The sequence below is a fragment of the Rhea pennata genome, chromosome 3 (genome assembly GCF_028389875.1).
Source record: "Rhea pennata isolate bPtePen1 chromosome 3, bPtePen1.pri, whole genome shotgun sequence".
Classification (NCBI taxonomy): Eukaryota; Metazoa; Chordata; class Aves; order Rheiformes; family Rheidae; genus Rhea; species Rhea pennata.
The window spans coordinates 121,284,854-121,308,361 of NC_084665.1; the positions used below are offsets into that span (position 1 = coordinate 121,284,854).

A 23,508-nucleotide genomic window follows, 5' to 3' on the forward strand; every position below is an offset into this window, starting at 1 on the left:
AGGGTCCTGGGGGTGGCAAGTGGGTTGCAACACCTTTTGCAAGCACTTGGTCATTTGCCACCATCTGATCTTTGTTTAACAATCCAGAGCATTAAAACCCACTCACACAGAGTGTTTTAAAGATGTAGTGTAACTGTCTGTCCATGCAATGTTTTGACATACTCTTTCTGGCATTTGCGTTAATCCCTCCTTAATGCGTGTGAATTCAAGGCTGAACAGATTGTGTCACTTGGTCAGGTCTAACGCAGGAGGTTTAGAGGCACTTTTCGAAAATCATTTTGGGTTTTCTCCCCTTTTGGGGGTTACTGTATTCAGTTCTGAAACTTACAGTTCCATGAAATACAGCTTTGAATTGACTAAATTAACTTTTCTTGATCCAAGAGATTAAATGTGGCTGTAAATTTTTAAGTAGAACCAGTTGCTGCAATTCTCCATCAAAGAAAATCTTGTGAACTTGAACGAATAAGATTTAAAGAAAGCGTTCTCCTGGGGAAAATGATTAGTTAATACTTAACTAATCATCTTTCTCTTTCCTCTCCCTCTGCATCTCCAGACCTGAAACAGCACAAACGGTTCCTAGATCAAAAGAACGCTCGGGTCCTTTTTATTGACAAATACTGCAAAACAGTAGACTCTTACTTTTGGTTTGAGCAATGGTTTAAGCTTTCGTGATTCCTTTAATAAATGTAAAGTAGGTCATAATCCCCACCACTGCATCCTTAAAGTGGTATAAATCTGGGTTTCCAGAGTTTTAATTACAGTGGCTGCTCCCATTAGGTGGTCTTGTTTCATGGCAGGATGCTAGACAGCGCTCTTGCTCGAAGTCATTGCTGTGGACTGCAGCTACGTCTGTCAAACCGTAATGAGCAATGAAAGAATGAAGAATGTTAATTTAACCGATGCTGCTTTTGCTGTTAACGTAAGTACCACCAGCTGCACCTCATAAACATTGCTGTTTGCTTGCCGGAGCTTTGCTATTCTGTGAGGCCCGGCTTGATTGATAGAGGCAGAATTAGAATGATGGGTTGCGTGCAGCAACTTTTCTGTAATGCTACTTCAGTGAATGCTTTTTTTGTTGCAAGAGACAGCTCCGAAATTTTAATTGCTTTTCAAACTAGCAAGTGCGGCTCGTGTCAAATGCTGATAATTGGTTTATGACATAGAGGTATTATAAATTAAGGAAAGGTCAGCACAGATAATGTGCATATTACCTACCGGAGAAAAAATGGTTCGGTAGAAGTGACACTTAGGAGCACCTCACTTCCGCGTGCTGGAGTTCTCATTGCTTATACATGGTTTCTTAAACAATGGGTCCTGTTAGGAAAGGACTGTCTTGAACAATAGCGGTGTTCAAAGTCACTTTATAATTAGTGAAATTACTGAATAATGCAAAACTCCATGAATGGCTTTTTTCTAGCCCATTAAGTGCTCTTGTAAACCTTCAAAAATTAAGCTGCGTAACCGCTTTTCATCAGTCAGTCGTCATGTGCATGGAGCAAAAGCACTTTTTGTTCTTCTCACATGTGTCACTGGGTGGGTGATCAGCCCCAGGAACTTGACACGGGCCATGTCTGCTCCAGAAGCATCTATCTCTCTTACCATTTTCCTTCTTGCCTTTGGTCCACTGGTTAAGATGGTCCCATATCTCTTAGGGTGAAGCTGCTTGTCATTAATATCCTCTCCAATGGTTTCTTCTTGGCCCTGATTGTTTTGTGAAGTGTTTCTCATTTCTTGTGTGGTTCGATTCTCAATTTGTCCTGTTATATCTAGCTACCTCTATTATACCTAACTATCTTTGACTGTGATTTACTACAAGCTTGTGTTCTTATTCTGAGTGTATGTCAGGGTGAAATGCTCTAATGCCTAATGATTTAGGTCATTTTGCCTTAAATCATTCAGAAATCAAAGCAATGAATATTTATTTAAATAATCAATTCATTCTTGTCCTATATCGTCTTCTTTTTACTTATTTTCATAATACTCTGGTTACTGATAATTCAGACATTATGACTGGCAACTAAATACTTTGAATCTATGGCAATTTTTGCTAATAATAACATACTTCATCTCTGCACGTTATTAGGCTTTAGAACTTTATATTCTTTGTTATGTAATAAGTATTGTAACTTGATTAATTTTTAACATAGACTGCTTGTGATTCATGGTAAGTCATATTTAAGTGATTTTTCTGAATACTGGAGTCAGTGAAGTTGCTTGGTTTGAGGGGAGAGGTAGATACGAAAGGGAGCAGAGCTAGTGGTTGCTACTAGGAAAACCCGGCGGTTTTGGCATTCAACTGCAATTCTGGGGTCTAGTCTCTGCTTCTGGGATGATGCAAGGGAGCAACGAGAACCTGGGGCTGCTGTGTACCCTCTCAATGGGCAGTAGATTATGCTGTCCCTTTTATGCATTTTTCATTTTTTACTCTGAGTAAAGTGAGTTGGATTTGGAGAGTTGGGATTGCTTCATTTAGTTTCTGGATTGTGGAGCGCGGTATCCTAGCCAGCTCTGACTAGCATGGTTTTGATATGAATAGAGGCACAAGCGTCTTGAAGGCTTTCAGGCCAGGTACAAAGAACCCGGAGACAAATAGCCGTTAAGTCATATTAATACCATGGATTTCAGCTCATATAGCTTGCTGAAGCCCTGCATTAGATACTGTGTGTTCCGTGGCTACAGCCTCTACGCTGTAACATGTGTCTCTCTCTCAGGGAGTTGTCTTCTTAGTTTTATTGGTTTCAAAGATATTTATGTACATCTAAACTTTTAGTGTCCATGCACTTAGGTGCTGTAATGAGATTTTTTGAGAACGCTTACATGTACTTAGGGACCTAAACTGGTTCTAGTATGGCCTTGTGCCTTTAAGGCTATATATATCTTATATATCTTTCACTCAGTTCTCTTTTCCTAGACCATGACTAAGAAATTAAGCTTTCCTTGTGTTACATTCGGTGAACTAGCTCCAGTAAAGAGAATCTCTGAGCAACTGTTGACTTCATTAAAACTGAAAAAAATAATGTAAAAGTACTTCTGTACAGCCAAAACTGAAAGATCTGACCTTTTGGGAAAGGTTACAAAAGGCAGAGAAAGCATTTACACAGTTATAAAGACTGGCAATAGTATAGGTATGTACTTAAGTTTTACTGTGTTGAAACACAGACATACTTGAATTGACATCAGATGGCAAGGATATGTTCCATGGAATCTTGTGTATAATTTCAAAATGTTATCCTTTTGCTCACTAAATCTGAAAGAGAATTAACAGATATCATTTAACAAGATTAAGCCTAAGTTATAGTATAAGTTGTTATATTTTTCAAAATTAATTTTGAAATTAATATATTTTACAAATGAACCATTTAAAAAAATCTCCTATAGCTGAAAAATATTTATTTTAATACAACTTGGTATGAATTCCGTTATGCTTGCTTTTTCGTAAAATACTTTGGCTGGAATATTTCTTAAGGAAATGGAAAAAAAGTACTTTTGTCTCTTGCAAGAGTATTTCCATTTTAATGGGAACTTTAATTTAGAACTATTTCACTTATAACCACTAAAAGCAAAAGAATTTATTCCATAAATTGAAGAGCCATTTTAATGGGCCAACATTAGCAAACAAAATTCCATTAGGATTTCATATCATCTTTACGAAGTTTCCATTTGCTGTCTAGTTCTTTTTTTTGGTTTTTCCCCCCCTTGAATATACTGTGACCAAATCAAGGTAGAGACAGTAAGGAGGTAGTTCAGACATGGTGTACACTGCCATCATTTGTCGTTTCCACAGAAGTCCCATCACCCCCTGAATTTGACTTCCCATCTTCCTTCCATTTCCTTTGGCTGACACAAGCTTTTAGATGGATCCGGTAAGCAAATCAGTTCCTCATCACCTGTCTATGTGCAGCAGCTTTTCCCAAAGGGCAGGACCACTTCTTTCAGGAGATACCTCTGTCGTATCCAGATGCCACACTCGGCCAGAGGACAATGTGGTTAATACTGTGGCTTGTCGCCACAGAAGTGGGCATGATCCGAATTGCCTTTAGGAAGTAAACTTGCAACTGAGCACAGTTTTGAGGAAAGAAAAAGGGACGAGAGGTGAAGTGAGCTATGGAGAGCCTTACATCAGGAATTTATTCTCTCCAGTTTCAGAAGAAACTGCTGCTATACTCAGAAGCACCGAAATTGCCCTAGATAAACGGCTACAAATACCTAGTTGTGTTTTTTGGTGCAGGGTGGACCTCAGAGCGCTGAAGTGATCCGTGATCTGGTTGCAGTGCTAGTCCCCAGCTGCACACACCGACGTGTGCTGATCATGGCACATTTTTAAGGAGGGAAGGAAGCTTTGCCTGAGCATTTCCGGAATAGGAAACATTTTCCTTGGGTTCTTAAGGAGAAGGAAAACATCTCTGTGGGTTTTGTTTGTCTTGACTTGTAGCCTAGAGGCTAGCAAATGAACATAGAGCTATGCCAGCATTTTCAATCTTTCTATGGGACAGACATCCCAATAAAGGATAGTGTAAATGCCCACCTGGCAGCCCCAAAGTGTAGATTAAATGAGAAGAACCTCCAGCTTCTGTGCCTCTCTCGTGAGCTGGCAACACCCACTGTTTTCACTTCTTTCTGGCATCGGTCTGAATTTTGCCAAAAGCAGATCTGCTGTAACAGGAGTGCCTCAGTGATTTAAATATTCCGTGTTTAAAATGGAACGGATGGAGAGAGAGAATATTTTTGTCTTTAAACAGACAACAAAAAAATGCAACAACCTCTGATACTGCACTGGGAGTAACTATTAAGCCAAGGCAGGCTGCATTAAGCAATCAACAAGTCACACTTCTGTTTTCAACAACTCCGTTTGCCTCGTGCTAATTTTCTTCAGGATTCTGCATAGGTTCCTTAATGTACTACTAACCATTATTTTCTCACCTAGTTTGCTCAGTACTGACAGATAATAGATGATCCTATTACAAATAAATTTGACACTGCATCCAGGAAGATGTGAAAATTGGAGTCGCTCATCATTATTTAAAATGTGTGCTCACTCACTCAAATGAGGTATAAGAGTCTACTTTGGAGATAAAGGAGGCCAGATTGCTGGAAAGACTGCTTCAGTGTCACACAGGTTAATGTAGATGTATTATGTATTTATATAGCCTATAGGAGGATAACTTTTTAGCAAATGATTTAGGCTGAATGTGCACTTGATCAGGACCCTCATTAATAACCCATGGCCACACAGTCTCGTGGTGTGAAGCTACTCTTGCAATCATAAAGATTAATTCTAGAGTGAAGCTACTCTTGCAATCATAAAGATTAATTCTAGAGCTGTCTCTTGTAGTTTGGGAGAAAGAATCCAAAGAAACTGATGAGTCTTGTCAGAAGACACTGAACAGAGATCCAGGTAGACTGAGATCCAGACTGAGATCCTGTGCTGTCACTGACAGTTTGATTAAAATCTTGTCAGTCTTTCCAGCCTCAGTTCTTAAAATGGGGACAAGGCAGCTTTTCTCTGAAGCTGAGGGAGTGCGTTCCTTTTTATTTTGCTGTTGTGTCTTTTAAGACTGTCAGCTACATAGAAAAATGAACTTTTGGGAATGTGTGCTCACTAGGTGCAGTTGGGTGGGGGCCCGGTGCCAGACTGAGACCTCCTGCAGGAGAAATTACAAATAAGTAACTTTTTCCCACTGGACATTACTTCTTGCACACAAATTGCAATAATCTACTTGGAAGGTGGTAGTAGCTGACTCGACAGCACAGGCAGTGGGATTTGGGAAAGAGGAAGGAGGAAGTGGTTAACGTGACAATGGGCATACTCTTCTACGTGGAAAATGTGATTTCTGTGTTTGATGGGCCATCAGAGATGAATGCATAGGAAGTTCTTTGGAGCATGGATCTCTTCAGTTGATTTGTCCTGGATGCATGTAAACTTTGCACTGGGCTTGCATCTCTGAATCTGAGCAGTTGCAAACACCATGCACCACCGTGAAACAGCTTTAAAAGGCCTTTTCCTCAGCACTGTGTGCCAGTAGCGTAGTGTGCAGGTAGTGTAGCTCCTCAGGGAAATGAAGGTAGTCTGGGACCAAACAGTTGTCCAGGTAGTCACGTGAATGCAGACAGTTCTGTGAGAGCCTCTGAATTTTAGACATGGCAAAAGAGAAGCAGAGACATCGAATGAGGAGAACCTGAATGAAGGTTTTAACCGAGATGCAGTGCTTGGCCCTGGAAAGTACGTTCCCAGAGAGCTGGAGCTGTGGAGGAGAAGACTTCTGTCCTGATACTGGCATCCTGGCATCACTGTTAGGGTGTGAGAAGAAAACAAAGGATGTAAACGGCAGCATCCTTTCAGCTGGAGCACGTTCGTTGTTTGAGCATGTTTGTTGTGTTTACGACGTATCCTCAATGTCGAGAAATGGGCGCATGATAGGTTTATTAACAGCTTTGGTGACAGCATGCAGGTCGCTGCCTGGGGCTATAAAACAAATAACCGTAGTCTTCTCCATGGGTGCTATCAGCCTTTTTTTTTTAAGTGAATACTGTCATGACTACAGCAGTGCTGGTTTGTTAGACACGAGAGCTCTCTGCCATCGATGCGGCTGCCAAACTCAGGCATGTTTTAGTCAGGGCTATGAACCAGTGTGTCAAGGGAAGCCCTGTTGTTCTTCACGTGGAGTATTAGTGACTCTCCAGATAAGGTCACAGCAGCGTGAGAGTGGTAGCAACGTACTGAAACAGCCTGCTTTAAAACCTTGTTCAAAGGAGCTGTGCAAAGACTGTCCACCAAGCTTAACGCGAAAGCTTGCTAATGGGAGAGAGCTAGATGCAGCACTGGTGCAGCCGCACCAAGCCTGCGACTAAAAAATCTTCACATTCAAATCAATATGAATTCTCTGAGAAAATGCTCTCCCTCCACTCATTTCACATGCAAGACATCCAGGCTATCGCCAAGTGGTACTGGGGATGGTTAGCTCTCGGACTACCCACTGCGGAAAGTTTCTCAGCACCATATGAGTAGGGCCTCTAACCTGTGTTTTTGTATAACCTAATTTTAAAATTAAATCTAGCAGCTCAATTTTAACAGCACGATCTCCTCAGCTCCGTTGAACGCATACCACACTAGTCATACATGCTAAAATCAACAATTTACATCAGGAGAAGAAATTCTTGCTGTGAAGAAATTACTCTGTTTCTAATTATTCTCATGGAATCAAAAGTTTGATTGACTCTAACCTGCTCACCTCCCACACTTCCTCTTCTGTCTTCGCTTGCTTTTTTTCCCTTTCAGTAAAGGGGATCTTTTGTAAAGGATCTGTTTATTCAACTGTTTCTTTGGGGATGACAAATTAAGCTACATTTTTTTTTTTTTTTTAGTGTTGTAATTGGGAGGTGGAGAGAGGAGATTAAGAGCTCTATTAATGTGCCAGTATGCTGCAGGCAGTCAGCTTTGGAAATTTGGTTGTTGCTTTGGAAAACTGGCCAAGATCTGTGCCTTAAAGGTGTGAGTTTTTGAGTCTTGTCATTCTAATATTGATTTGTGGTATAATAAATGGGACAGCTGATAAAGGATTAAGTAAGAGAAATATAATTAATGCCAATCAACACGAGCTTATAGAAAATAGATCCTGTCAAGCTAACCTGGCATCTGTGAAGTGTTTTTGATGTGACTGCAAGTTTAGATGATAAAGATAAGAGGTTAGGTATTTTTGACTCCTGCAAAGCATTTGAATTGGTAACGCTATTCTGATTAAAAACTAGATCAAAATAAATCGATGTGTCGTATGGGAGGGACAGAATTGAGCTTGCCCAACTTCAGACATTAATGAGCTACTCCAAACTAGCTGTCCTCAGATCCCTCGAAATCAGCAGAGGGAAGGAGTGGGGGCAATGCCTGCACTCCTCAGTTGACGAGAGGGGGACGTGAGCTGGTAGAGCTGTTGCCTTGTCGGCGATCTTTATGCGCTCCTACAGGACAGCTTCAGTGTGGCTGTGCTAAATCTGAGTCTGACCCTACTGCAACCTCTCCCGGAATATTTTGCTCTGATCTGCCTGCAAGAAGGAGGCTGACCAGAGAGGAAGAGATGGTAGAAGAGCAATGAGAGCCACTAAAGGGTAGCAGAACCTGTGTTTGAGCTACTGGAGCTTCTTCCTATCATCTACTACCCTACTCTGAGAGAAGGAAAAATTCGATTAGCCTTTTGATACAGGAAATAAAACTTTAATAAAAGAAGGTTTCTATCTGTTGAGCAAAAATGTAACAAGATTCACTGTCTAGAAATGAAAGCCAAGAAAACTCGTAACAGAAAAAACAAATAGTTTCTGACAGCAAGAATAATTAATCACTAAAACCTTTCACCAGCACCTCCAAGGCATCGCTAGAAACTTGGTAATCATGACAGGATTTTTTTTTCTCCTTCAGGGAGCCAAGAAATTGGGTCCTAGGGCTTGTGGTATACAAGAGGATCAGACTGTAAGGGCAGGAGGGACTGTCAGGGTTATCGAGGCAATAAATAGAACTCTGGTTCTTGTGGAAAAAAGTAGCTTCTCCCTCTGTCATGAACTTGTCAGCCCAAAGTATGTCTGTCAGAAAGAACATAGAGTCTGTATTTGCGGAGGTGGAGGTGGCCTCTATCAGACCGCCTGTCCCTACAGAATAACTCCTCCTGGTAGACACTCGTACTTTTGAATAGCATCTCAGGATGCAGTCTAGTGCAAGCTGTAGCACGCTGTAGCTGTACTATCATCCTGGCCGTATTTTTCCCTTTGGTACTATTTTGCACTTAGATACCACATAAGGCTGGTGCTTTCTCTTAGGGTATGGTGTTGTTTGCTCAGATTGTAGGAGAAAGGGTTGCTTTCCCCCTTGCAGCACAGGCTGTTCTTTCCCAACTGATTATATTGTGTCCTTCCTTTCCATTTTGCAGCATTAAGCCCAACAGAATGAGCTTTTAGGTGTTTCCTTCGTCCCTGCTGTCACTGGCTCATTGTGAACCAAGTGCGGTTTATGGTGTCTGCTCAGTCTGTCTGTGCTTGGTGTGATGTTTCAGGTAGGAGCAGGGTTTTCTGCAGCCCTTCTTGCAGGAGGCAGGTATTTTGCCAGACTACTGGCTCCTCTGCAGCAGCCAGCTCCTGTCTTGCAGGTCCCCAGCTGTCTTAAAGCATTCTTGCCACATTACAAAAGGCACAACATGGTTGTCTTCACATCACCTGGAGCTGGTTATGTTACTCGACTCCCTGATAGTTCCTGACAGTAATATTCAGAGTAGCACTTTTGTTCAAAAAAGATTGTCTGCAAATGGCAGACCAGCAGATTTTTTCTTTCCAGTGTTTTCTATTTGATTTTTGACAAAAGAATGTAGAAAAGATTCACAGCACAGAAAGACTGTTCCTGGTGTTTTCCAAAGAAATTGAGGTTTCTTCAGCCTCAAATGCTTCAGTGCTTCAAACAACACTCTCCCCAGTTACATGAGTGAAGCAATGGAATCAGGACACATTTGTTAGTTAAACTGTCCAAAAACACTCCAGCATTTTAAATCTAGTGCTTAAAACCATCCTAGGAAAAAGTACTTTGCTGGTCTTTCCTTCAGTAAAGAAACAAAAGACCTTTCAATGCAAGTACTTGTCTGTTATCTTCATGAACTCTTACAGCAAACCTAGGAGACTTCATTTAATTATGAAAAGCTGATTCCACATCAAGGGCATTGACCATTTTTACTGACTGTGTGTGTGCCCTCAAAGAAACCTCACAGTTCAGAACAATTTTGAACTTAACATTGTGGATCCATTCAAACTCTGCTTTCTTTTGAGTAAGCAGTCGTGTCTTATGTGGTCTTACACATGCAAGGACTCTACATATTCCTTTTGAACTCCACGCGTCTCATTTAGCTTTTCCTTGAGCTTTTCCTGGGGAATAAAAATTAAATAAACTTAGAATGAGTAAGAAATTCCTATTTGCATCATCACAGTCATCTGGTTATGCTTCTTGCTCCAGAGTATCACATAAACTAATGTTGTCTGGATAATGTAATTCTATGTTGAATGTGATTCAGGAGAAGGATAATGAGATGTATTCTTCGAGAATGGGCATCTGAAGTGTCTGTCTACACTGCATCTTTGTTCAGTTGAGCAGGTATATGAGTTTTCACTTAAAGCATCAACTAAAGGTCATTTGAAGACAAAGATGAGACTTGATAAACTACCAATGCTGTTCTACTAATTCTCCTAATAATCTTCTCTGTCTATAAACACTTATACCCCCTTCTCATTTTACCCGTAATCTCTGTACATCTTGTGGCATTTTTAAAAATATTTTTTGGGGAGGAGGGGAAAAAAAGGGTAGAGGATCTTGACAAACTTTGCCATGGTTGCTCATTGCATTTGAGTTTGCAAAAATAGCTTTGTTTATGATCTGATATTTTCAATAGCATATTTCTCTGTTTCCATTTAAACTTAGAAGTGACATCTTTGTTTTTCCCTTTTAAAGAGCAGCATAATCCAGATGCCTGTCAAAAGAGTTGTTGATGTAGCATTTTATGAGTAATCCTTCTGTTTGAGTTTTTGTTTTGTCAGAAATGTTTGCCAAGCTCTTATAAACTCGCCATGAATATTATTGATGTATACTTCCTTTTAAAGAAGTAATTATCCATGCAGGAATACAAACTGAACAGTCAGTTCTAAACCGCAAATATTTTCTCAAAAGCTACGTAATGCCATAGGAGGAGTTTAATTCCTCTATGTAATGGAATAGAAGGGTGCTGAGCTAAAATTATATTCCCCTTTCCTTTTCCTCTCAGCTTTACTCTGCTGAAGCACAGGCCAGCGTTCTGATTTGGGGACTTTGGAAAAAGCATTACACAGAATAACCACAGGGTTACTGTCAGTCTGTCTAAATCTTTGATGAAGAGATGTTAATAGTTCCCAGCCTGCTTTCAGAGAGAGGAGCATGATTGCAAGAAACGATATAAATAGAGCAAAACCTACCAAGTAGTCTTAGGAATTCAGCAATTATATGTCAAACCTAGAGCTATTAGGCACTGAATGGAGTGATGTTCTCCTTCGTTGCTGTTAAAATATTTATATAAATAACTTAAACTTTATGGAAACATAGACATACTCTTTGATGGTCATCTTTCTCAGGTGACTTCTCAGCCTCAGTGACTTTTACCTAAATTCTTCCCAACCTTGACAAGAAAGGCAGCATTGTCAGGCTGAGATCACGGAGATCTGTGAATTCTGTATTAAATAATAAAGACTGGGGCCAACATATGAAGTAGCACTGTCTGGCTGTCACTGTATGGAACAGTTGCTCTTTCCATAGGACAGTGAAGTCAAGTAAGGATGTGAAAACGTATGCATCCTTCAGTTTGAGGCCTTTATTTTTCTTTTCAGGCCCCTTTTTTTTTCTATCCCAGTCTGCAACAGCTGCCTGTAGCTACGTGTAGCTTCACTGCCTGCATAACTTCTCATAGGATCCATAGTTGCTCCCTTCCCAGATCACCTTCTCAACCTTATGATAGTGTTTTCTGTATATTATAGAGATTTTCCTTAGGAGAGCTGCAGTATCACCAGTCTACATCCAATAAGGTTATTGGGACTGCCCAAGAGATGGTTCCCAATCTAAAGATTGAGAACCATCTCAATGATGGTTTGAGAGCTTTGAATATGTTGGCCTGTCCTTGACTCCTGTGTCTGTAGCACTTCCCAGTTCTACCCTTGCTAAGCTCAGCTGTTTGAAGGGTGACTGATTTTCATTTGCTACATGTATTGCCTATAAGAACCCTTCTTTTACAGCTTTTGAAGCAATTATTTAACCTATCTAGTAAGTGAGACAACTTATATTGGAGTCTTTTTTTCTGATCTGCGTTCCTTGTCCGTTGCCCTTGTCTGTTTGCAGGGAGTATGCTCCAGCTGTGTCTCTGCCCACTGCTTCTTCCCCTTTCTTTGCCCCCTGCCCCAAACTATGGTATGTGACATGGGGAAGGTTGTGCTTGTAGTGCATAACAGCTTACAAAAGGGCATTTTTAAAGCACTTCCTGTTTCACAGCTGATTTATAGCTTGTCTGCATGGAGAGGCTTTTGCAGAATATTTTCGTAACGTAAAAGTTTTTCCAATTAATTAATCTAAAATAACTGTTTCCATGTCTCCTTGGCTTCATCATTCTTCCTTTCTGAATTCTTTTGAAAACACAAGCGAGACCTGCTGGACAGGCGATGTGTGGTGCATTGTATCGTTGCTGACTCTTCTACAGATTCATGTGAACTCCACTGCAGGAAGGCAGAACCATAAAGCTCTGAATCAGGCTGCAAAGCCTGGGCCACTTTCTCATTTCTCAGGAGTCTGCGCAACACAGAAGAACAAATACTGACCATTCCCTAAGCAGTGTCCAACATGACAACTTTAGTATATTTTTCCTACCCCTTTTCTTCCTTTCCTAAGAAGCACCACAGAATTACAGAATGGTTGAGGTGAGAAGGGACCTCTGAAGATCATTTAGTCCACCGCTCCTGCTCAAGCAGGGTCACCTAGAATATGTTAGACAGGATCACGTCCAGGCAGGTTTTGAATATCTCCAGAGAAGACAACTCCACAACCTCTCTGAGCAACCTGTTCCAGTGCTCTGTCACTCTCACAGGAAAGTTCTTCCTCGTATGCAGGTGGAACTTCCCATGTTTCAGTTTGAGCCCGTTGCCTCTTGTCCGGACAACTGAAAAGAGTCCGGCCCCATCCCCTTGACATCCCCCCTTAAGGTGTTTATGGAAGTTGATAAGATCTCCTCTCAATCTTCCCTTTTCCAGGCTAAACAGGCCCAGCTCTCACAGCCATTCCTCATAGGAGAGATGGTACCCAGCTGGGTATTGTCATCAAACTTGCTGAGGAGGCACTCTGTCCCTTTATCCAGGTCATTGGTGAATAAGTTGAACCGAGTTGCTGCTCCTCGACTTGCTTTAGATAATGAGTATGGTCTGTTTAAAATTCTATCCATTTCTCTCATTCTTTGTAGCTCTTGGTACAGGAGCTAGTCAGCTTAGTTGCTACTGGATGCTTCATCTATAACAGCCAAGCTCGGAAAGACAATCTTGTGGCATAAGTGGATTATGTTTTTGACTTGACATCACTTGGAATTATTCCTTCCCTTGTCCTTCCCTGCCTCTTGGAGACCTCTCTTCTAATACACTTCTTGGAGCCGAACCATGGTGAGCTATCTGTTTGAGCTGCCACCATAGCTCAGTTTCCTAGTATAGAATCACTCTATTTCGCCAAACCAGAAATGCTGAAGTTCAAGGGAATCTGATTGATATATTCCCTTTCTGTAAAAAATCTCGACCTGATTCTCAATCCTAAGGTCTTTTTAGCCAGACAGCTACTGATTAGTCCATTTGTTTGTGAAGATGTCCATCTTGATGAGGTAGGGGAGACAAAACAGTTTGTTCTGATCCTGTGCTATGTGTACATGTGGACTCCATGCAGTTTAACCCCAAGGAACAAACTGACCCTTTCATGAAACTCATGAAGCTCTGAGAGACAGCAACTTTTGTTGTTAGTGTTTATATGTGTTGGCTCCTTGCAGAACTTCTGGCTTTTTTAGGGCAAGTATTTTATTCTGGTGGTTCAGAACTGTCTGTCTGGTTTTGATCTTCTCCTTCCCCCATAATATAAACTGTAGTTAAATTTTGCTAAGATCAATTTTGCTATTTCTTTTTTACGCAAAAGAATCCTTCCTTGAAAATGATGTAAATAGCAGTAAGTTAAACAGTAAAGGCCATTAATCCTGACTTTGTGTTGCCCCATATAATAATTTTGACTCTTCTTTGGGTCTCCATATGGTGGAAGGAGGAAGCAAACAAACTTTGAACTTAAGCCCTTTTTTGTGTGCCATTTTCATGGTGAAGGATTATTGCTTTTCTGGCTTCTTTTTCCCTTCTTATCCCCCTTTCTTCAAATATTCTGTATCCAGCTGCGATATCTATTTTGCCTTTCCCTCTGGCTCTGCCATCTAGAGTCTGAAATAATACTTTGTAAATATGCTTCATATATTTCATGGTTGAGGTAAGGAAGAAAAAGATTTCCTTCATGCGAAAGTGTCACCCTTTTTCATTATAATAATAATAAAAATTGCTGTCAAAGATTTTTTCCGTTCTGCAAGGTCTCTACTTGCCCTGGAACAAGAGTCCTGAGATGATTTTGAAAAATGGATGTGTCCCTAGGGAGATCTTCCAGTGCAGCTTTGGTCTAGTGTTGCCCTTGGAGATGATGGGGTAACTATGATATGATGATTCACTATGCAAAGGAGAAATGGCTCCCTTGAGTTTTTTTTTTCTTTCCATAAACTTCTCCATGAAAACAGAGCGCTTTCTGAAAAGAAGAAAAAAAGCATTCTATTTTTGTTTGAGCTTTTTCATACACGCCACGCTAAATTCTTCAGGCATGTCGCAAGAGTCAGAAATGCTCAGTTGAAATATCTCAATAATGCATTTGAGAAGCATTAAATAGATAAATAGACCATGTATTTGAAAGTGCTTAACTCCAAAATGAGCCTCATCCTGTAAGCAAAGCAGGCTAAGGAGGAGAATGTAGCTCCAAATGACAGGGAAAACTGGAGTGATGGGGCAGACAAGATCTTTATTTACATATATATGCACCATTCCCCACACATTTCCTTTGCTCATTACTTGTATTATCTTTCCTTAAATTTTCAAGAAACTAACCTCCAGCTGGCTAGTGCTTGGAGGTGGATCTGATTTTCTGCATGAAATGAAGACTAAAAATTGTAAATGTTTTGTCTGTTTTCTTAATGGCATTCCTTTTGGGATGTCAGCTGTCCTTAATCCCATCCCTTCACACTACTTTTTTACTGGTGTAATCTCTTTTTTCTCCCCCCCCCCATGGGTAATGGTACCTCTTGCCGTATTGCCTTATTACAATTCATTCATTGCAGCATGAGCCATTTGATCAGCTCATCAAGCCAAAGCTGTTACATGCTTCATTTGCAGAATAATAGTAAGAATTTATCAGTTTCATTAAACTGTCTTAAAGGAATACAGCATGGCTCAATGCAGCTCGTGGCTGGACAGACCTGCTGAGCGACCTTGGGTACATTATTTACTTCTTCTGTGGGCTACTGTTCCTATTCCTTTCCATTACCGATCCTGACCTTCAGCACCCATCAAACCGTACCCGTTTGGCCTGTGAGCTCCTCAGTGCCGAGTCAGTTTTGTGCTTTCACAGCAGAAGGGATTTTTGCAGTGGGTCAGGCTCCTTAAACGTAGCAAAATGTCCTACAAATAATCTGTGACGCTACACTCGCAGGGAACAGAGATGTCTTCCATGAAGATGTTTTGCTTAGTAAAATTTCTATTGCTTATAGGTAGAACTAGTGAAGTATTGCTCTACCAGCTCAAAATATTATAATTATACAAAACATATTTCATATAAAATGAGAAAAGCCTAAGTTGAGGCAAAAGCAAAGAAGCCCTGGTTGGTTCAAGGGAAGTGCACTATAAATTTCAAATTAATTTATATCAACTCATTTATTCATCTGAAGCTCTGTTGTTGTTGTAAGAATCTTCTTTGTAGAGCCTCAAACTCCAATGCTGAAAATGTGAAATCAATAGGTACTGTTACAGCCACTTTAAAAAAATGGTATTGATTCTCAGATAATGACAGCAGTTCATTCTTGCAGGATTACATGCCACTTCCTGTCATAAAGATTACTTTCATATATATTAAATCTGAGATGGAGAACATAGGTATAAAACTGCTTTGCTTTAATGAATAGTCATTTTACTCTGGGCATTAAAATGAGATATGTTTCCTTAAATTTATCTCCAGGGATTATTTGTGTTTCATGGGAAAATCCTGTGCTACCAAAGACTTCTATAACATTATTAAACTTTTAAGTGATTTTGAATTGCTTCTTTTTGTGCAAATGCTTGAACTAGTCCTCTCTTTGATAGCAACTAATTAAGTAAAATATCATGCTCTTTCTGGTCTCCTCTGCATCCTTGATTAGAGGGTTAACACCATGTTATCTTGGATATTAGATGTTCTTTGCTAAACCCTAAGAATTTACCAGAGTCTAACTCTACATACTTCATGGCAAATTTTTGTCACCTTCAGTGGATTAAATTCTTCGTGCCGATCGTGGTGGCGTACCACATCTCCCATTGTGGAGCTATTTTTCCCTTGTGCTGTGGCTCATTTGAAGGCTATTTTTATGAAGTATAGGTGACTTCATCTTCACCTACCAAAATAATTCTCTTCAACTCTTTCTAGGTAATCTGGCTTCCCAGAAACCCCCTGCTAAATGCAAGGGTTTGCTGTCCTCTTTATTGACTGTTATACCTGAGGCTGGTTTTAACGCAGATTCTGGACATCATAAGGTAAGTGTGCAGATGTCTCTTCCGGTTGTGTTTTCGTTTTCCTTTTATGATCTCTTGTCCACTTACACAAACGCAATTTGGGTTACTCATTCCCTTTCAGTGACTGCAATGAATCCGTATCAGAGCACGTGAAACTGAGGTTTGGAGTTACAATAGAAAAATAGCGTAATAAGATGAATGCTAGTGCTGTAAAGCTGATCTGCAGTAGTCTCTGCAATTGGTGGTACACCTCCAGGACAGAATAAAGTTTGCATTTCCACAGCCTCACTGGAGGCTCAGGGGTGTGTATTTTATAAAACTGTAAAAAGCTGTAAGCCAGTTGTTCAGGTGTACTCATTATTTTGAATTTTAAACTGACAAATGTATGCATGTTTTTGTGTTAAAAATGAGACTATTCTATGAGAAATGAGTCCTCCCCTTTCCCTCCCCTCAACCCAAATTGTTTTATGTGTTATCAGAGTGGTTTAAACCCTTGATTTAAATACTTGATTTTATCAGTGAAGGAATTGTGCAGATTTTCACCTTTTAGATGTTGGAGGAAAGTGCAATTCAGTGGACACAGATTTGATTTTTGGGTCTTCTTCTTTTTTTTCCCCCGCTCTTCCTCACAATCTTGATCTCTGCTGCCCTCTTTTCTTTCAACCTGTTGTTATTTTACTTCTTTCATCATATTCCAAGCTTCTTACCCCAGCCCATTTTGTTTTTTCCCCCACAGAGATAATCTCAGCCTTTGGTGCCATTTTATGGCTTTCTTGTTCCATTGTTTTCCTCCTTTGACCAGCTTTCTTGCTTATCCCAACCAATTATTTAGAATCATAGGGTAATTCAGGTTGGAAAGGACCTCTGGAGATCATCTAGTCCAATCGCCCTGCTCAAGCAGGGTCACCTAGAGCAGGTTGCACAGGATCGCGTCCAGACAGGTTTTGAATATCTTCAGAGAAGGAGACTCCACAGCCTCTCTGGGCAACCTCTACCAGTCCTCTTCACTCTCACAGGAAAGAAGTTCTTCCTCATGTTCAGGCGGAACTTCCTGTGTTTCAGTTTGTGCCCACTGCCTGTTGTCCTGATCTCCCCTCAGTCTCTTCCCCAGCCTGAACAGGCCCAGCTCTCGCAGCCGTTCCTCCTAGGGCAGGTGCTCCAGCCCTCTGATCATCTTTGTAGCCCTACGCTGGACTCTCTCCAGTAGCTCCATGTCTCTCTTGTCCTGGGGATCCCAGAACTGGATACAGTACTTGAGATGAGGCCTCACCAGGGTTGAATAGAGGGGAGGATCACCTGCCTTGACCTGCTGGTAACACTCTTCCTAATGCACCCAATGATACCATTGGCCTTCTTAGCCACAAGAGCACATTGCTGGCTTATGGTCAACTTGTTGTCTGCCAGGACCCCAAGTCCTTCTCCACAGAACTGATTTCCAGCAGGTCAGCTCCTAGCTGACCTGAGCCTTCTCTTCTCCAGGCTGAGCAGACTCACCTCCCTCAGCTTCTCCTTGTACATCCTCTGCTTCAACCCGCAGTGACCTCAACTGGACTCACTGCAGTATGTCCACATCCTGTTGTCCCGAAGAGCTCACAAGTGCCAAAGGGAGGGGAAGGATCATTTCCTTGGGCCGGCTAGCTACACTCTTGCTGACAGAGCCCAGGGTGAATGTGGTTGGCCTTCTTTGCAGGAGCCCAATGCTCTTGCTCAACTTGTTCTCTGCCAAGACCTGCAAGGCTCCCCTGCCCCTTTTTCTTTTTTTTACTCTTTGTTTTTTCTCCTCACTGTTGTGAAACCTACTCCCCTGCTCAGCTTGATTTCCAGTGCTTTCTATTCCCTCCCAAGATTCCTTGTTGGACCCCTCAGTATCCCCAACAAATCCTCATCGTAATCTTCCTGGCAGTCTCTTCCCATAAATGTGTTTGTACCATATTCGCAAGTGTAAGTAAAAATACTATGCTTTGGGAACAGACTCCATGGGTGTATTTCCCTGAGCAACTAGCTTACAGCTTTCAATGTAGCTTTGGTAATTTAAAAATGGTTTTCAACTCCTATCATTAAAATGTTCATAATAAAACATGAAATTGTGTGTATGCACAAGAGTAGATGGGAATGTGTATGTAATTTTTTTCTTTATTCTGCCAATATAAAAACCATAAATGGTATATATAATAATATATGTATGAAATTGTAGCTGGAAGTAGAGCCTAAATTTTGAATAAGGCTTTTATTTAATTTTTTTTTATGTTTGTCCCTGCATGTGTATATAATGTTATAAATTGCAGATACTTGTATTGTGGTTGTAGTGAAATGAAATGTTCACCAGTGTGTTTTTTTCTTTTTTTAAGAAAAGCAACTCTGCCAGTGAATATCATGTCTGTTTTTCCTGTGTTTGAACAGAATGTATATATTGGTTTGGTATCTACTGAGAAGGGCAGGGCAAGAAAGCATTAAGCAGACAGGTGGAGCAGAGAGGGTTAAAGAAAGTGATTGTAGGGGGGGGAGATAGAAGTAGAGAGAGGAAGAGCAAGCACACAGAAAAGAAGATGAAGATTTTAACTTGCAGCGCAGCGTTTTGTTTCTAATTCACAGAAATGTTGTTGTACAGCTCATGAAGAAGCAGCTCTACTAGAGCTACTCATACAGTGCTGAGTGACAGTTTAATTCACTTGCTGTGGTGGGGAATGTCTCGCATATCAAATTATCGTGAAGTTATTCTGCTGGATTATGGTATGCCTGCGAGTGTTTTTCTGGAACAACGCACCACGCCTGGGATGCAGTTGTAAAAAAGCCACGTGTGATGCAGTGCAGCGTACCGAATGCTTGCTGGGATCTCTTAGCGTGTGTTGTGGCAGGAGATACGCTTGCCCTGTTTCATCCTTCTGAGGAGAAGGAGCAAATAAAATGAAAAAGTTGGTTGCTGAAGACCTGTGTCATGCTTTCTGCATGAACTTGCGCTGAGCGTGGGGATGCCGCAGAGGAAGCCAAGGCGTAACCTTGCCTGTGTTCGGGGTGATACCCGTAGGCGAGTTCAGCTTGGGAAGGACCTTGGGAGGTTGCCTAGCCCAGCCTCCTGCTCGAAGCGGGCACCGACTTCGGAGCTGGGGCAGGTTGCGGCCGTGCATCTCCCAGGATGGAGAGGCCACAACCTCTCAAGGCGGCCGGGTACCGTGCTTAAGCCCCTGCCTGCGGAAGCAGGTTTTCCCTCGTGCCCGGTGGGAGCATGCCGCGTGGCACCTCGTGCCTGCCATCTCCCTTCACCGCACCCTTCAGGGTTGCACGGCGGGGTTTTTGAAGGGCTCGTGTCGATGTCCGTTGAGCACCGCTGCTTAAGGCCATCATGTCTTGTGTGTTTGAGTCCTTCCAACAGCGTCTGTGCTGGCGTATCCCTTCCAACGTGGATGTAATATTGCTGATGGAGCAGGGAGTAGGGTGCACAGGTGATGCCAATACTAGTGTCTCTGTCGGTGCTGGTGTGAAACTACCTGCGTTGCATCCTCTCTAGAGATAACGCGTGTCAGGGAAGCCAGGATTTGGTCCCGCAGCTTGGAGCCGCCTTTGCAATGCCTGCTCCTCGGCTCCCGGGCCATTAAAGCGGAGATTATATACTCTGATTCACCAGAGTGCTGCGAGACCTGCGGTAACTGTTAAATGCTTTTAGTTCCTCGGGAGAAAAGGGCTATAAAAAAGGCAAAATACATATGTTTATAGTGTAAAATACACACTTATACTTGTACGGCGATACGTTAACTCCATACTCTTAGGAGGTTGCTTTTTAAACCAGGGAAATACACTTTCTAATGTTTTGTGTTGCCGTACAAATTGGATGCTTTTAGCCAAATTACTCGTTGGAAATCGAAGGAGGGTTGCTAGGATGCCCTTGTTTTTCACAATTCATTTGGAAGTAGAAATAAAGCTTCAGAACATCTGATTCTTTTAAAAATTAAGTCCTTCCATGGAAACAGTTAAATATTTTTGTGTCGGCTCTAATAATAATGAGTTTTTGGTGGTGGGATGAGCAATAATTGCAAATGGCAAAAAGTCATCAGAATATTGTTACTCAGATTGCAGATTTTATTAATCGTAAAAGAAATTATTCACCTAGAAAGGCTATTTTATAAGTGCTTATTTACATGGAGACTTGCTGCCTAATTTATTTTGTTTAAAAACAAAACCAAAAAATAATAACATTTTCTTCTCCTTCAAAGCCCTTGATTATTCTGACCTTGCCACCCAGTTTGTTATAATGTCATGTATGCTGCTACTTACCAAAAGGACTGATCTCATTTTTGCTCCTTCTCTCTCACAAATGTATCATAGAATCACAGAATCAGTAAGGTTGGAAGGGACCTCCGGAGATCATCTAGTCCAACCTCTCCACTCAGCAGGGTCACCTAGAGCATGTTAGACGAGGTTGCATCCAGGTGGGCCTTGAAGATCTTCAGAATATCTTGTTGATCCTGGGTTTATTCCACCAGCTGATATCACTCTGCGTCTCTTCACTGCACGCATTTCTCCCACAATTAAGCAGATTGTCCGTGTCCTGTGAATGACTTCTTAAGTAGAGGTGTTGTTTGGCCTTTAATTTACATGTTTCTAACCTAATGAGGTATTGGAAATTGCAGGCATAAATTAAATTATCATCTTTTTCTCTGGTTTCTTCTGTATTGTTTTGATCCTGAGTCCTGATTAAGTAAAGAAACTGAGCACATTCCTCACTGTAGGAATGCAATTAGTCAACGAGGCTGTCCCACGTGCTCAGAACAGGGTACATACTGAAGTACCTCTTTAATTGGGGCTTTGGCTGGTAAACTCTTCAGGGTACAGGTCCAGACTTAGCATGTTTCTGCTGAAGAACTCATACAGAGAGCATTGCTACGGCATAAATATTCAACAACCACATTTCCCGTATTCTTTATACTGAAATATTAATACGGGCAGTGATTCTACATTTAATCCTGAAGAGATCAGATGCGTCTAAGTAATCCTGTTGACAACGTCCTGCACGCTGCCAGGTCTTTTTGCAGGATCTTGCCCTTCTGGACAATGCTGCGTACCAATTTCTTTGAGTAATGCAGTTGGAGCTACAGCTGCTGTTGCTAAAATGATGATGGGCTATCGAGCCGAAGGCAGGAAGGATGGGCTCCGCCGCTCGCTGTGCCACCGGGTCGCTGTCTCAGCCCGCAGAATGACATGAGCACCAAGGGGGGAATAAAACTGCTACTCATCTCCGCAAAAGTAATTTCAGGCACGTGGATAGAGAAGTGCTTGGCTACGATGCCCGTTGTGACAAAGCTCTCTTTGAACTTTGTCGGTATGGAATTGAGCCCCTTCAGCTGGCGTTTTTGTCACGCCGTTGTTTTCGGCATCAGATTGTAGACAACGCGGTGGCAAAGCAGCTTCAGAAGTGCAGGATTCCTGAAGTCGGCTCTGTTTGGGACTAGGACTTTCAAATATGTATTTCAAAATTGGTCCTGGAGGCTTACACATCCATTTTCTAAACTGATACTTAAAGCCTATCCCACCAATATAGTCTCAACGTTAGTTGTTTAAACTATAATGTATTTCAACACAAAATTACACAGGCTAAAGCGAAGACGGGTAGGCACTAGAGCAGATTCTTCTATTTCATGTGTATTTGAAAGCTGAGAAAGCTTCTGCTGAAGTCGGACGCCACAGGCTTGTCAAATTGTTCACGAAAGGAAAGATCGCTCTTGGATGGAATTAATTTGCAGTATCTCATTTACCATCTTGAGTTTTGTCATGAATTTCCCTTGCTAGGCAGTCTGAAATGCCAAGTGAAAAAGTGTTTCAGTGAGAGATAATATAATATATTAAGAAAATGTTATTGATCACAGTATGCTTTTACTGGAAGATGACTTTTTCTGACCAGAACACAAGGGAGTTTGCCCTGTTATTATAGGAAAATATATTGTAATATGCAAACAGGATTATTGTTAAGGTCATAGCATCTCTGTTTTTACATTCCATTTCCCCTGGAAGCAACCTTCTCCACAGCCAACACTGTCAGCCAGGCTGCGATAAGAACAATTTTGTTTTTAAACGTTAAAAGAGGTTACAAAAAGTATTAGTTTCCCAAAGGAGGGAAATGAATGCTATCTTCCACATCAGCAAATTGCACCACCGTGCCATTCGATAGGCATTACTATAAGCATGGTGTTAACGATGGTGGACTCTACTGTGGTTCTCGTTTGTGTGATGTGAGTTTTGTCTTTTTATTTTTAACAGTGCTTGGTCAGAGTCAACTCGCATTTTCTCAAAGTGCATGCATTTATATGCATGCTAGCACATATAAAAGATACAGACAGAAAAAATTGTATGTTTTCAGTTAGAATGGCTTCCACACTGAGGACTAAGGCACTTAACTTTTATGTAGGAGGATCATCCAAGTGGAAGAGTCTGTGTTGCTCACAGAAAGCTTATGTCAGTATATGAACTTCATTATTCTACAAAGTGCAGGGACATAAATTTGTGATGGGATGCCCAGTATATACGGCTTCGGAACAAGAACATTTTTAGATACGTTTGATTTAAAGAGAGCTCCTGCTGCATAAACAGCAGCAACTTTCTGCTTGCTCAAGTTTATCGTTAAGAGTGTGTCATTAATATGATACTTCATATGGGTATTTCAACCTTTGACTAATGAAACCCACCCAAAACACTTTCTGCAAAATTAAAATCTTCCCCAGATTTGCTATTTGTATGATTTGGATAACAACATAAGCAACCGCTTTAATTTAGACTGGAAACATAGACTCATTTTGCATAAGCTAGTGAGGGTTGTACTGCAAATCCAAGAAAATGATATTTTCGATGTTTGTTTTTCTTTTGTCCCACTCCACTTCCAACACATTCCTCCAGTGGTTTTCTTTGTCTGTGTTGCAATAAATCTCCACTTCAGTGAATCTGAAGATATAAACCTGACTGCAAAAATTCATCTCTAGTACAAAAGCGAGTTACTAACCCACTGAAGGTTTCCACATTGCAGAATGTTTTCTTCACTTCAGCAAACCATTTCCTATATAGCCAAAACAGCTAAAAATGTTGCCAGTTGTCATTGTCTCCTCAAATTTAATTATTCCCTCTTTGCTGCTTTGTCCAGTTTAAGGAAAGTTCTTGGTGGTTTTTGCTTTTAGATAT

General features: G+C 41.1%; 1 protein-coding gene across 3 annotated transcripts in view; it reads left to right on the forward strand.

Moving 5' to 3' along the window:
- KLHL29 (kelch like family member 29) overlaps positions 1 to 23,508 on the forward strand; it is a 373,000-nt gene that overhangs the window by 47,778 nt on the left and 301,714 nt on the right. For 2 of the 3 annotated variants that reach the window (XM_062573180.1, XM_062573181.1), the window contains one exon: positions 16,262 to 16,368. The exons of the other annotated variant lie outside the window; for it this stretch is intronic. In XM_062573180.1, the coding sequence (XP_062429164.1) occupies positions 16,262 to 16,368 (107 nt within the window). The remainder of the gene's footprint in view (positions 1 to 16,261; positions 16,369 to 23,508) is intronic. 3 annotated transcript variants of the gene reach the window in all.